The following is a 13,555-nucleotide window of genomic DNA, read 5'->3' on the forward strand; positions in this document are numbered from 1 at the left end:
GTGTGTGTGTGTGTGTGTGTGTGTGTGTGTGTGTGTGTGTGTGTGTGTGTGTGTGTGTGTGCACAGTTGTGTCTGTATTCTTGTGTGAGTACATGTGTAAAATAGTTCATTCCGATGATGACTACTCCCCTGAAGGTACTGTGGGATTTTCTGAGCACAGTATCGTACCGTCTCGGGAAATGCTCAGTAGCTCAGAAATAAAGGATACATTTGAGAGAGGACGGGAAAAGTGGGGAGGGGAGGAGTGGAGGAAAGAGTAGTGATGGGGGAAAAATCGATACAGTTACATATCGGGATATTATTTTTGACTATATACCGTATCGTTTTGACAATATCGCAATACTATTTTTGCACTAGTTGGCTGTACCTGCACAAAAAACTCTAACTATAAACGCTAACTATAAAACTATTTTTCTTCAAGGCTTGTTCTCCATCCTCTTTTTAAATATGGAAGCAATTTTGTTTCAGCACTTTTATTTCCATGACTGATCAAACAATTGGTTATCATGAAATTGTGGAGAAAAGGGGGTAAAAAATAAATAATCCAAAATGGCTCTCAAAAAAATTCAACTAAGGAGTGATGAAAGAGTGAGAAGAAAGAGGAAAGGAATGAGATGGGGAGCAAATGAAAGGCAGGGAAGGAGAGAGGTAGAAAGTTATTGGAATAATGACAGGGAAAGACTAAAAATTGCATTAAAATCAGCATGGGTCAAACACACATTACAGAGAAAAGGTAATAGACCGATGCAGTGTGGGCTTCTATTACTCCTTTATACAAAGAATGAGTGCCAATATGAGAGAGGGAAGGAGGGAAGGAAAGCAAGTGGGGAGAAAGCAAGACAGGGAAGAGAGGGAGAGGGAGAAGGAGGGGAGCAGATGCCAGCCATATTGTTGAGGCCTAAGGTATAGGAAGACAGTCTCCAGGACTCCTCAAACGTGTAATCTACCCAACAAGAGCCAGATGATTTCTAACGCTCCATCCCTCTCGCACTCCGTAAAACTTGCTCATGCATAAACAGCAGGGCTCTTTATTCTGGCATCGGCAGGACTGTATATGTACAGCATGTGTGTGAGGGGAAGGAGGGTGGTGAAGGAGGTGTGATGCATGCAGCATAGGCCTCCATGCAGTAGTGCTGCCCCAAGCTTTGCCTAAAATGAACCACACTACCTGGAAAATATGCAGCTCTGTGGTGGGAATAACGATTGGTCTGGCCAGCTGTTCAGTTAGAGTTCAACACTGGAATGTACATCCTGAGCAGCTGATTGGCTGAGTAGAGCCTCGCCACTTCCTATCCCCTCCCTCTTCCTGCCAAGACGATGATGTGTTGACCCTCCATTGGGGTCATCACATCCAGGCCCAGTATCACCCGCAGCAGATGGTACAGTAGGAAGGAACTAGCAACGCTTCACAGCAGTACCATAGCTAAATCTTGGGTAAGGCATACTGCATTTCTACACAATTTATAAACTATAAAATGTTATTTGGACAACAGCAAAAACAAACAAAAATTACTGCAGCCATTAATTATCACCGCAATATTAGGTTTAAAGGTCTATGGAACAGCGTGAGTAAAAGTCTAAAAGTATGTGGTTTTAAATATACTTAAGTATCAAAAGTAAATGTATTTGGTAATATATACTTAATTATCAAAAGTAAAAGTATAAATAATTTCAAAATCCTTATATTAACCAAACCAGACGGTACAATCTTAAGTTGTTTTACATTTACGGATAGCCAGGGGCACACCAGGGTGTTCTCTTGAAAATTGCGTGATTTGGACCCTTTTCATATCCTGCTAATGTAACGAGTACTTTTGGGTATCAGGGAAAATGTATGAAGTAAAAAGTGCATTATCTTCTTTAGGAATGTAGTAAAGTAAAAGTAAAAGTTGTCAAAAATCCCCCCAAAAACTACTTAAGTAGTGTTTTAAAGTGCTTTTCCTTACACCACTGCTGTTTTCCCAGTCATCTGTAATAATGATTAACAGACAGTGCAGATGTCATCTTGCGTGGACTTACAGTTTGTTGTCATCGTGCTGCAAGTCTCTTTCAGGACATCCACCTCTCCCTGGGAGAACTGCAAACGGTTCTTGTGGTCTTGGACATTTCTGATCAGATCATCCATTATTTTGGTAGTTGAGTCCACCAGTATTTGGACAAGGCACTTGAAGCTATTTTCCTGTTGCTGTAACAACTGCTTGTAGACATCTTTTTGTTTATTTAAAAGATCATGCACCTGTGATAGCGAAACACTGTCCTCTCCATTACTCCAACCTACTTTAACTTTCGGTTGCATGATGGTAGCAATGGCCGATGGAAACAGCAACAGACAGCAGGGATTTAAACAGCCACAAGCCCTGGATTGTCCGTGGTCCCAGCCACAAGGGCTAACCGCGTCACGGGCTGTGTTCAAACTGTCAAGGAAACCTGGCTAGCTTGATAGCTAGCAGCTAGGCTAGCTGCTTCACCAAGCAGCAGCTCTTCAGACTTTAGGGTTTGGCAGTATCCTGGGACAGATAGAAGCGGTCCCAGCAACTGAGGCTGACCGTGTCGCAAATTAAACAGGTAGGCTAGTAAACAAACATGTTTTCAAGGAAAAACGTTAAAAAAAACATTCAAAACAACAAATTGTTCCGAGTTCAGCATGCACTCTCATGATAAACTGTAAGGGCCAAACTAACAGTAATTGGTTGTGATGCTTACCGGACTGTAGATTGGTAGACAAGGTCTTCCCGTTTGCGGTAGTCCTCCATATGAGAGTAATTGGTATTAAACATAGCATCGTAGGTGAAGATTTTCTGCTTAATGGTGCCCCCGTCTGTGACCTGTCAAGTGAAAAGAGAAAGAATTAATAAAATAATATGGTTTATAATACATGGAACAGATATTTCTATACCCACAGACCTACCCTATGCATAAACCTGTGTTCTGCTCCAGTTAAATATATTATAAAACTTTGCTCAGAAGCAAACTTAGTACCCAGGCCATCAATTATCTAATTTATCCATTTAATGCCATGATTAGATGTTTTTTTCTATCTTAAAGGGGGAGTGAGGAAGAGCCTTTCAAGCTAATTCTGAAAACTGCCAACATATGAAATCAGTGTGACACTCACTTATATAGCTTTAGGTACGTGCCCATGTATACAGCCGAGTCTTAATAAAGAGTGATGCTCTGCAGCGTTCTGTAGGTGTCAAGGAGTCGGAGGTATTGGCTTGTGACGAGATATTGCGAAGGTGGGGATATATTCAAAACACCATAGTCTTATTTTGCATCCACATCTCTTTTTTTGTGGGCTGCATGGTAAATGATGGAGCAATACTCTCCTTTCTAATATTCACAGGGGAGAGGAAGTCACTTAGCATTTGAATGACTGATTTCTCTTCTCCTCAGCGCCACAGACAGACGTAAAGAAAAAGGGTGACAGGATTTTAATGGAGCCGCTAATGCCGCTTTGAAGGAGGAAATTGTTGGTGGGCTAGGGATCTTTCTTCCCTTCGCCACTGAAAATGCCATCGCCCGCTTCCTAATCCAATCCCCTCAGAGGTAAATAAGGCCTATGTGATTAGTTCCTGCATAATGTACACAACACCTCACGAGGGGACAGTACTGGGTAATTACTTTATTTGAGTGAATAATTCCCGGTGCCCCATAAATGTCTGTGGGACAACTCATCACATCTCTGCCTCTAGGGAAGGGAGCTAAATACCTCAGGCTGTTGCTAAATGATGGGGTACACAGAGGTAGTAGTGCTGAGAGGTAAACGTGCTGGAACAACAAATACTGTGGGTGGGTTTTAGGGTATGCAGAACAGTTACACGCATGTAGGTGGCATTAGTGGATTACATTTACTTTTCTCTCTTGTAACAAATGTCCCACTGGGCACAGACGTCAGTTCAAGTTTTAATGTCACATGTACAAGCATAGTGAAATGGCTGTCTTGCTAGCAGCAGCGTATATGATGATTGTATCTGAGTGGGTGTGTGTAGACTCAGTATAAATGTATGTGCTTATTATGTGTGTGTGTAAGCAAACGATGGTGTGAGTGTTTGTGTGTTGGAGTATCAGTGTGTGTAGTGTGTAGGGCAGTGTGAGTGTGCATAGAGACAAAAATAAGAAGAAAATGCAAAGGCAACTCAGATAGTCCATGTAGCCATTCTGTTAGCTATTTAGTTAGCTATTTAGCAATCTTATGGCATGGTGATAGAATCTGTTCAGGAGCCTGTTCAGAACCTAACTCTAACCCTAATTCAACATCTGTGCCACGTTGGTTCAACATCATTTCATTGAAATGACATGGAAACAATGTTTATTCGACCAGTGTGTGACCAGTGGGGTGGGTGACATCACATGTTCATTGCTATGGAAGATGAATTGCAGGGAGGTGTAATCAGTGAAAGTCACCAGGACCCACTGGTGGGGCTAGGGACCATAACCCTCCACAGGTAAAAAGTGTTCACTTGGCTTGGCCACAAACAGAATTTCCTTCCTTTTCCTAATGAATGCTTTGGCACCACACTCAAGGCCCCACGATTATTATAGCCATCTGTTCCTCTTTTAAATGTCAATTCAGTGATGTAGAGGCACACCGGCAAAGTGGCATCATTCTGAGGTTTACAGGGAGAGGCAACAGCAAAAGGTCTGCCGTTAAAAGCAGAGCCATGTTGGAAAATGGTGCTTTCCCACCAACCTGCTCTGTGCCTGGATTGTAGCGATTGTAGAAATACTGTAAGATCCATTTCTGTCTGACATCACTGTACAACAAAGCATGGAAAAAGTATATGTGCTCTGTGCAACTGAACACAAATATATCCGTTCTGTGAGTGGACAGAAACATGACGATGGTAAGTTAAACTCAGGGAAATGTGGTTAGTTTGAGATATAAAAGTTAGCTATCATATAATAATATGACATTTAGCAGAGTTTAATGACAATTATTTAGCAAGTTCAATGACAAGTTCAGGTCAATGACAAATACAGCATTCATAACATAGAAGGGTGTATTGTACACACCTGAATAATTAGCATAAACGTGCTTAGTCAGAAAGTGCAAGATAAGCTTTATTCTACAGTATGTGCTTCAACAATAGACAAGTGCACAAGGCCAGGGCCTGTATGAATGTATCATGGCAACATTTCAACTCCCTTATAGGAACAGACTCGCTGCACTCCCAGTACTACAGCAACACTGTCCCTGGTGCTGAGTCATATGAGGCTTTCAAAAAGCCTAATGATAATGCTCTCTGGGCCCTGAAGTACTGTACAGAGGTGTGTAAAATTTACATTTTCAGCCCCTCTCTCTTTTCACAGTCCATCTAATCCAATAGACAAAACAACACCTGTCTCACACAATGGACTCATCAGTGGACAGACCCTGTTCCCAGAGAAGGGACAGCTTTGTGGGGTGAGTGAGAGAGAGTGAGAGAAAGAGACATTTGGAGACAGAAAAATGCTGTGCAAGAGTGAGGGGTGAAGGCGAGAGGTAGATGAGCACTCTTTGATGGTAGAAAAACACTGTTTGAGGAAGCAAAGCTTTCCTTCAGCTGCTTTGCTGATTCCAGGTCATGATTTACCGAGGCACGAACAAAGGCATCAAGGCCTATCCCAACACCTCTGCCATCTGGATATATAAAAGACAGGCATGGGTGGGCACGCCACTTCTCTTCCTCTCTCTGTGACCAGGAATGACCAAGGGACCAAACGGGGAGAGGGGAAAAGACAGGGGGGTAGCTGACAGGGGTTGAGGTTTGGGAACACACAGTAGAGAGTGCTACAAAGGGTCCTACAGTGACCTAGAGATATGATAGTGCAGTGATCTCTCCAGATGGAGAGTGAACCATATCCTACCTGCTCTCTCTGCTGTGCTCCCTGATGTTATGATGCTGCTCCATTATTGAGGTCAGGCGAGGGAGGCCCAGGTCTCTGGGGTTAACCCCTTCTCCTCAGCTCATCAGAGATATGCTTATTTATAGGCTGCAGCTGAATCATCAGTCACAGGAGAGAATACAGCGAACTAGCTACAGTAACACTGCCGTCTATCTTGAGGAGTATAAACCAGACCACTTCAGGTCATTCTTTCACATCACAACCATGCCAAAGACTTTCATAACTAAACCAAGATAGACCACAGCCTGTCATTTCCAATGGGAACAAATGAGTCATAGAGGGCAGAAGAAGCAAGGAGGTGGGCAGAGCCAAGCACAAGCTAGCGAGATCCTTTTTGTGCGTTCTAGCATACATCTGCATATTTCCATTAGGAAACACCTCCTCTGTGAAGTGTGCTTGTGCAATAACTTAATTCGCTTGTGCAATGCAATTTTTTTAAAGGGTAAAGTCTACAAAACGTAGTCCACTCTGTTCATAACAGATTATAGTTTTGGGAACAGAAAACTGTATTCAGATCAAATGTTCCATCGATGAGAATATTTGCAGAATGTCGGCCAAAATCCATCTCGTTCCATCTTCTCCCACTGCCAGCCAGAGAGCTTCCTCTCACTACCATATTTGGTAGTGAGTGGAAATGCCAAGTGGATGCTTCACATTTATACATCTGGTGAATAATCTGTCTCATTGTTCTATCTGTGACCATGCAGTCTCCTCTACTGCTGTTACTATAGCTTAGGTGTGCGCTGAAAGTATAGATGGAAAGGATCACTTACTTTCTGGGAACATTTCACATGAAATTGTACTTTTACAAAAATTCTCACTTGGTATTTTTAAATCTACAGGGAGGCGGAGCAATAGTAGCTTCTGGATCAATCGGCTGTTTGTTGTGAATAATGAATGGGGATAAGACACAGAGCAGTCATAACAACTCTTGAGCTCCATTTAGCTGTTCAACTGAGGCCTCAAAGGAGGCCTAAATGGGAAGCTACACTAAACAAAGAAAACAACCAGTATAACAATACATGCTATATTCTCTGAAATAATTTGTAAAGGCACAGCGATCATGATTAAACATTTCACTTATACAAAGCAGAAGAGCTTCACCTTAATGGCAGTCAGTGGTGACAGCTGTCAACACAGAATGCTGCAGTGGGTTGTCCACTGATCCTGTTAAGATGGGGTGTGCTGCAATGCTTTACTCAGTACATGTGGTGCTGGGTAATGAATCCTGTAAGTAAACATTGTGCAGCTGTACAGTCATCCAGCCTAGTTAGTGCTCCACCCTGTTAACCTGTAGATGTACTGGACTGTCTGCTGCCGGTGGCCTCCTGCTGGGCCCTGAGTGTCACACAACCTGTTTAAGGGGATTTCACGGAACAGATGGCACGCTCCGCTCCTACTTACCTCCTCTCCTCCCTCCATCTCTCGGTCTCTGCTCCCCGCAGGAAGGAAAATATGCTAATTAAACCATGTTTTTCATAGATGACGCACACATTCTTCCATTCACATAGATGTTGGTGACCCTACTCTATCATTCTGACAAAGATGGTCTGTGCTTTGACAGATAAAGAGGCTTTAGTGGTGCGGTAGTTCAGTCATGCCACACGTGAACTAAGAAAGGGGAGTTTTACTTTTATGTCTGAACCAGAAAGCAACAGGGAATCTGATGCACATTGCGGCCCTTTATTTCATATATAGCCAACGACTGCAACTGACGTTTTTCAATGCAATGTAAATAAACATGAGCGTGATTGCTTGGGATCCCTTAGTGTGAGCAAATACACCAGCCAGAGATGACTATCAGCGTGGTGGATATTTTTGCTCGCCTGTTATCTATGTCACATTCTCTCTGCATGCTATCACTCATTTTCATCCCAATATAACAGAGTAGAACTGGCTTGTGATTGCCTAAGGCTTGGTTTGGCAGATTGGCATGCAGGGATTAAAGCTGTGGCTTCATGAATCTGTGTCATGAACAGGGAGGACCAAGCCTTGTTTGCGACCATGTGTGGGCGAGGCAGAGGTAGGCTTGGGGAAGCAGCGTGAAGGTCAACCAACCTATTTCAGGGAATGACATGCAGGTTGAAAAACAATGCACAAGGGCCTACTAAAAGTGCCCATCTACAGCCATTAGACAAAGCAATTGAGAAGTGGTTATTAATGTTTTCAGTGAGAGGGAGACAGCCTGACTGTGGCCAGATATTTAGCGTGCAATGAGATCAAAGCAAACCAGACCTGAAGGAGACTGCTGGTCTGGATCAGATATTATGCCTGTGCCATGACTCTCTACTTAACCCCCTGACAAAAAGAGAGTTGGACCAGAGCAAGAACAATATGAACCCTACCCCTCACTCTAGAAACAGCATTTTGTTTTTAAATGAAATCCGAGCCAAAGTTGGCAGTAACAGTGCTTTAGCTGTAGAACGGAAGGCACCCAACACAAAATGAGTTCCAAATAGCTCCCACATCAAAAAGTCAACTCTGCCATCCCAAGTATTTCGTAAAGAGAGGGTTGAATAAATACAGTAAACTGCTGCTAATACAGTGAGTAATACAGGACTTGGTGCTACTTAGCGGACCACAAATGTAGCCTTGGTGCATTACTAACATCACATTATTATGAATTTCTGTCCTTGGGGAACCAAGTTAGACCGAGGATTTGTACAAATGCCTCAGCAACTCTTATAAACAGCACATATTAAGCAGCACCAGTAGGTCACAAATAATAACATTAAAGTGGAAAAACAAGAAAGCTTTACATAACTGCAGAAGTGAATGATATGTTGTGTAATACAGTGCTTCTATCTGAAAACAAAGGGGATGATCAAGGACAGGTGGATAATGAAATGCAGCTTCATGGCAAAGTGAAAACATAATTTTGTGCACTTGTCCTTAAAGTTGAACTAAGCAGATATCGCTCTGCCATTTCCTGGCTGCTAAAACTCTAATAGTTAGCCTAATATCAGTTTATGTGACAAGATAAACTAGTATAATGTAGAGAATCATTGTACCATCTAATCCACTGTGAAATATTTTTCTATATCCAAAAAATATTGTTTCAGCTGTTTGAAGCTGGTGTACAAAACCGAAAGTAAAAGACTCAAAAACAAAACTTAAGAACCGGAAGCAGAGAAGTCGCTCACATAGAACAGATCTACCGCTTCTTATACTTGCTTTCAAGTAGAATGATAGATCTATAACTCACATTTCTATGTGAATTTGGTCGGGTCTCCAAAAAAGTTACATATTACCACTTTAATCTGTTTAATCAATGAGCACTAATTAAGTGAACCCAGGACTACACACTCACACCTTCCTCTAATTTGGAATTAATCATCAGACATCCAGTGGACGTCTTCTCTGTCTCATCTCCACGTACAGCAGCAATGTCACCAGAGGACTAGACTTATGAAGTGTCACGTTCCTGACCTGTTTTCTCTTATTTTTGTATGTGTTTAGTTGGTCAGGGCGTGAGTTGGGGTGGGCATTCTATGTTATTTGTTTCTATGTTTGTTTAAATGGGTTGCCTGATATGGTTCTCAATTAGAGGCAGGTGTTTGACATTTCCTCTGATTGAGAACCATATTAAGGTAGGATGTTCTCACTGTTTGTTTGTGGGTGATTGTATCTCGTGTCTGTATGTGTTACCACACGGGACTGTTTCGTTTGTGTAGTCTGTTCCTGTTCGTGCATTCTTCGTGTTTATGTAAGTGCTCAAGTTCAGGTCTGTCTACGTCGTTTTGTTGTTTTGTAATTTTTCAAGTATATTTTCGTGTTAGTGTTCGTTTACGTCTTGTTAAATAAATTCATTAATGTCTTCATCACCCGCTGCGCCTTGGTCCAATCTCTCTCCGCAAGACGAACGTTACATGAAGTCAGCACGTTCCACACTGGGCTTACATGAAGTCTGGAGCAATTTAAGTTGAACTAAGTATCACAGCAAGGCTTGCAAAACTACCAGTAATTTACTAAAGTAACAGGTCATCTATGGCAATCTATGGTAATTTTGGTAAATTATACTTTAATGATAAAACATATATATATATTAATATATGCGCAGTATACCTTTTTTATATACTATCTGTGTTCATGTTGTCCATGAGTTTCTAGTAGATAAACCATATGGTTCAAAAGAAAATGGCCTAATTAATGAAAAAAGCATCTAATTAACAATGGCATTATTTTCTATTAACTCTGCAACTCGTCCAACTATTGCATTTTTTCACAACTACCACCAGTTTGGCCCCAAAACATTTGCAACAAAGACATATTGACATAGTAACATAACTAAAAGTTTGTAAAAAATATTTATTCTGAAATCTACCAATGGTATTCACTAAATTGATGGTTTATATTTAGGATAATGTTTAACAGCGTTGTCATTCAATTTGTTTTTTGAAAGTCACCTTATTAAATTAAAAAAATATATATTTTACATGTAAGAAGGCCACAGAGAGGGCCAGAGATATTAATTGACACCTGTGATAATCTGTAGTGCCCAAAAAGGACACTAGATGTAATCCAGTAAAATTCCATATATTCCTTGCAATTTCTGGTAGTTTACTGTTAGACTTAGAACGTTTCTAGTAATATACACTCCTTTTGCAAGCCTAATCTCAGCAATGAGCTTTTATTCAGGTCTATATATACAATTTCTCCTATTTTCCTCCTACCACTGCAGATGGGTGCGGGCTCACAAAGACGTGCGAGCTGGAATACAGATGGTTTAAAAGACATCGGGGCACTGTGGACATGACAAGTCTGCATATATTTTGGAGCTATGCAGTTCCTATCCACCCCCCTCTATTCCTTATGCACTCTAGATAGCTACATTTCCCATCTGCAACTGATGGTAGCACAATATTAAGATGGTGTTATTCATTGCATGGAAAACTAGCAGGTTGGCTGAACAAAGGACTGAAACAGATTTGGTGTTTAAAAAAGGTTTGCTTAGTTTGCACAGTTCTATACTTCATTGTAATGCTTATGTATTTAACGTGTTTCTAGTTTTAAAGTTTATTCACCAAGTGCACAGGACACAACAGGTGTAAAACAGTACAATGAAACTCTTACCTTGAGAGCTCTTTCCCAACAATGCAGTGATAATAATAATAATATAGATAATTGTTGTGACTTTACTTTCATTAATCTGATGACTGTATTTATCTAATCAGCTATGTTTAATTGTTACCCGATTAAATTAATAATGTAACAATTGACTCATTAGGAATTTGGGGCACCATGAGAGCGGTTGTTAAAGAGCTACCATCTTACCTATCACATCTATAAAACAGTCAATGTATTAATCATAACCTCGTATCGTATCATCATTCTGAACAGTCGTAACCTCCTGCATCTACAAACCCCCCAGCCTTACTTATGATTCAGTACTACACAAATGGGTTTAATTATTTATTTACTAACTAACTAAATGGTAACACAGGAGAAACATACACACATAATACATTAAAACAGGTCCCTAGCGGACTGACAGAACATGGCAGCTTGTTACAAAGGAGATGGAGAGGGAGAGGGCGAGAGGGAGGGTGAGAGAGAGGGCGAGAGAGAATACTTTGGTATATTTAGAAGCTAATCTCACAGTAATCATATACATTGCACACAAACCGCCGCCCGATTGGAGTAAGAAATCATGTTTACATGTAAATGCCTTGGTTTGCCAGGTATCTCTGTCAGAACCAAGCCTTCTTAGAAAGGGGCTTGGTTGGACCTTTCCGCGGCACGCTTGTAATGCTCTGATTGTCCAAAAGTGGTCCCGACCCGTTTATTCTACTGGTGCTCTCCTCTTCCGTCGCCTGGCATCCGGCAATCCGTTGTGTAGTCCTGAACAGAACTACAGTGCTCACTCTGCTTCCACTCGCTATGGAAGATGATTCTTTGAAGATTGGCTAGCCAGATGTATCGATGGTTCTCAGTGGGGTGATGAGAGTAGTAGAATATGATGGTTTGAAGAGTAGTAGAATGGTCCCGCATAAATTCTCTTTTCTAGATACTTTACTTAGGACAGCTAATCAGCCATACGAGTGATTGTCTGGGACGTGACGTTATCGTCTCTACCTCATGCTGAGATTGAGTTCGAACCACTTTCGACATGAGCTGCAGCTAAATGTCTCTCTGGTCTGACATGTTGATTCTTAACCCACCGTTTTACACAGTTCATTCAAAACATTCCGGTCATGGGTGGTGCAGCTCCCATACCAGACATTAAAACAACCAGTCAGGATGCTCTCAACGGTGCAGCTGTAAAAGCAAATCTGCGATTGGAGGTCATCCAGTGACTATTGGTCAATAGAATGGAGGGAAGTAGTGGCTGGTTTCCCCTTCGGCTTAGTCTCAACAGGATGCCCGACCTCTTGCCTCTTTTTCGTCAACGTTTTCTCTTGGGTAACCCGAAGATTGGATCGGAGGTACATAAAGAGCTCAGGGCAGATTAATCGAAGTAGAAGTCGAAATTGAGGTTAGTAAGTGCCGATATGATGTTCAAAAGTTTTTTGGGGGATCATAAGAAATGATAGCGAATACATTTTGTGCAGAAATAGTAAAGATAAATGCCAAAATAATCACAAAATAGAAAAGTTGGGTCGGAGCTCTCAAGACGGCAGCCATACAGTACGGCACCATCATGTACGCTCAATTAACACTTCGTTACTTTTTTACCAATGACTAAATAACAATTTCAGCTCTTCAATGTTAACCTGCAGATTAAAAAACTAAATCCTGCCTATAATTCATTACTGCATGGTAAAATTATATATTTTATATACAATTTCCAAATCAATGATGAATTTAATCTGTTGTAGCTATTTTGGGTTCCACCTATTAAAAGGCAGCATTGCCTCCCCATATGGGAAGTTTATTAGTAATCCAGTGGAGGAATTTTGCTTTTATTAAATTGTGATGAGGTGTCAGGCAGGTTACCTAGGGATTAACAAAAAATATTTGGACCAATCCTCCTTCACATTCCCAGTGCAACCACTGAATATGGATACTTCCTGGGTTGGGGGAAATATTAATCAATCTGCAATGTGTTCAGCACAGGGGCTCATTTCATGCTTAAATACATCAACTTTCTAATCCCTAATGTGTCGTAGGCTCTTTTTCATGTTTAATAAGACATTCTTGAGTTAAATTGAGGAAGCAGACAGTGGTACACATTATTTACTAGTAATGCACGTTTTCAGGTTGACTTTGCATCCCCCGTTGAACTTAGTGCAGTACTTAATTATGAAACAAAAATCGTCATTCAATATTAAATAGTTACATTTTTCAAATTTTCACCACACGTCTAATCTGATGTTCCACTGTTTATCTTTTTGTCTTGTGGTGTTGACTGAAGAGCTTTGGCGCTTTGGGGATATTCTCTGACAGCTAAGTGCACACCTAAGAGACTTGTGCTTTAAATTAGATGTAATGATGTGATCTAAACACAGACCAACTTCCAGACAGTAGGCTACCTAGTGTTTCTTGCCATAATGCAGCACTGATGAACGCTAATGTCTCTGTGTTTTTCCTCTGTAAACTTTGTTCCATTTGTATAATTCCTCCAGTACAGTACATGATGCAGCACTGATGAACGCTAATGTCTCTGTGTTTTTCCTCTGTAAACTTTGTTCCATTTATATAATTCCTCCAGTACAGTACATGATGCAGC

At 41.1% G+C, this 13,555-nt stretch overlaps 1 protein-coding gene across 2 annotated transcripts in view; it reads right to left on the reverse strand.

Annotated features, from left to right (window-relative positions):
• Window positions 1-13,555, reverse strand: part of igsf21a (immunoglobin superfamily, member 21a) — a 283,782-nt gene that overhangs the window by 124,783 nt on the left and 145,444 nt on the right. For both annotated transcript variants that reach the window (XM_071335394.1, XM_071335393.1), the window contains exon 3: window positions 2,704-2,825. In XM_071335394.1, coding sequence (XP_071191495.1) covers window positions 2,704-2,825 — 122 coding nt within the window. The remainder of the gene's footprint in view (window positions 1-2,703; window positions 2,826-13,555) is intronic.

The sequence above is a fragment of the Salvelinus alpinus genome, chromosome 12 (assembly GCF_045679555.1).
Source record: "Salvelinus alpinus chromosome 12, SLU_Salpinus.1, whole genome shotgun sequence".
Classification (NCBI taxonomy): Eukaryota; Metazoa; Chordata; class Actinopteri; order Salmoniformes; family Salmonidae; genus Salvelinus; species Salvelinus alpinus.